Here is a 1,777-nt window from a genome sequence, read left to right on the forward strand (position 1 = left end):
AAAAGCCAAGGAGGCCACAATACAAAATAAAAGCAAAGGAGGCCACAATACAAAATAAAAGCCAATAAGGCAACAATACAAAATAAAAACCAAAAAAATAACAATGCAAAATAAAATCCAATATGGCAAAAATACAAAATAAAAACCAATAAGGCAACAATACTCAGTAAAAAACAGTAAGGAAACAATACAAAATAAAAGCCAAGGCAGAAACAATACAAAATAAAAGCCAAGGCAGAAACAATAAAACATAAAAGCTAAAGTGGAAACAATACAAAATAAAATCCAATAAGGAAACAATACAAAATAAAATCTAATAAAGAAACAATACACAATTAAATCCAATAAGGAAACAATACAAAATAATATCCAATAAGAAAACAATACAAAATAAAATCCAATAAGGAAACAATACAAAATAAAAGCCAAGGTGGAAACAATACAAAATAAATTCCAATAAGGAAAAATTACAAATTAAAATCCAATAAGGAAACATTGCAAAATAAATTCCAATAAGGAAACAATACAAAATAAAATCCAATAAGGAAACAATACAAAATAAAAACTAAGAGGGAAATAATACAAAATAAAAGCCAATAAGGAAACAATACAAAATAAAATCCATCAAGGTAACAATACAAAATAAAAGCCAAGGTGGAAAAAATACAAAATAAATTCCAATAAGGAAAAATTACAAATTAAATTCCAATAAGGAAACAATACAAAATAAAATCCAATAAGGAAACAATACAAAATAAAAACTAATAGGGAAATAATACAAAATAAAAGCCAATGAGGAAACAATACAAAATAAAATCCATCAAGGTAACAATACAAAATAAAAGCCAAGGTGGAAACAATACAAAATAAAAAAACCAATAAGGAAGCAATACAAAATAAAAGCCAAAAAGGAAACAATATGTTTAGGGTAGATACCAAACACTGAGTTTGACTACATTTCAGTTGATCATTTCTTTTCTTGGTTTCCATCAAGGCCACCTGACCGACAAAGACCTGATGAACTTCCTCATCCGCTGCAAGAAGAGCTTGCGTTCGAACGGCGTGATTATACTGAAAGACAACATGGCGCGACAGGGCTGCAAGCTGGACCCCATAGACAGCAGCATCAGTCGCCACCTGGACATCATGAAGTGCATCATTCACAAGGCCGGCCTGGACATCCTGGCTGTGGAGAAGCAGGAGGGCCTGCCTGAGATCATCATGCCGGTTTGGATGATCGCCATGAAATAGAATCCTGAAAACTCTTCATCTGTTCCGTCCGAAATGTGTTCAGCAAGGAGATTCACCAAGGGATGCCACAAGATCCACTACTCATCACAATTGACACAAGTCATGTCGGAACGTCTTCCGACATTACTGCATGCTGTATTTAGTAAGCAAATGACAAAAATAGCGATTGAAGAGGTAAATATTCAGTGGAAGTCCTCAGTTTTTTGGAAGAAGTACTCTTGTTTTTTATATTCAAATGATGTTGAAATGTTACCTCACGTGTTTTGCAACTTATTTGTGTTCAGATGATTTCATCCATCTTTCAACCAGCTGTGTCTCCTCCACGTGTTTGCAATCAAACGAAAACAAGACACATACGTGTCAAACAGCACAGCGAACACTGCAAAAAGTCAGTGTTCAAAAACAAGAAAAAAAAAAGAAGCAAAAATGAGGGGTATTTTATTTGAACTAAGCAAAATTATCTGCCAATAGAACAAGAACATTTGGCTTGTCAAGACTTTCCAAAACAAGTTAAATTAGCTAACCT

General features: G+C 33.1%; 1 protein-coding gene across 1 annotated transcript in view; it reads left to right on the plus strand.

Annotated features, from left to right (window-relative positions):
- The window catches only part of ntmt2 (N-terminal Xaa-Pro-Lys N-methyltransferase), an 11,573-nt gene extending 10,219 nt beyond the window's left edge, over nt 1–1,354 (plus strand). Inside the window, exon 4 of the mRNA XM_062027502.1 lies at nt 995–1,354. Coding sequence (XP_061883486.1) covers nt 995–1,251 — 257 coding nt within the window. The 3' untranslated portion in view covers nt 1,252–1,354. The remainder of the gene's footprint in view (nt 1–994) is intronic.
- Nucleotides 1,355–1,777: the final 423 nt, after the last annotated feature.

This window comes from Entelurus aequoreus, linkage group LG19 (genome assembly GCF_033978785.1).
Source record: "Entelurus aequoreus isolate RoL-2023_Sb linkage group LG19, RoL_Eaeq_v1.1, whole genome shotgun sequence".
NCBI classification, from domain to species: Eukaryota; Metazoa; Chordata; class Actinopteri; order Syngnathiformes; family Syngnathidae; genus Entelurus; species Entelurus aequoreus.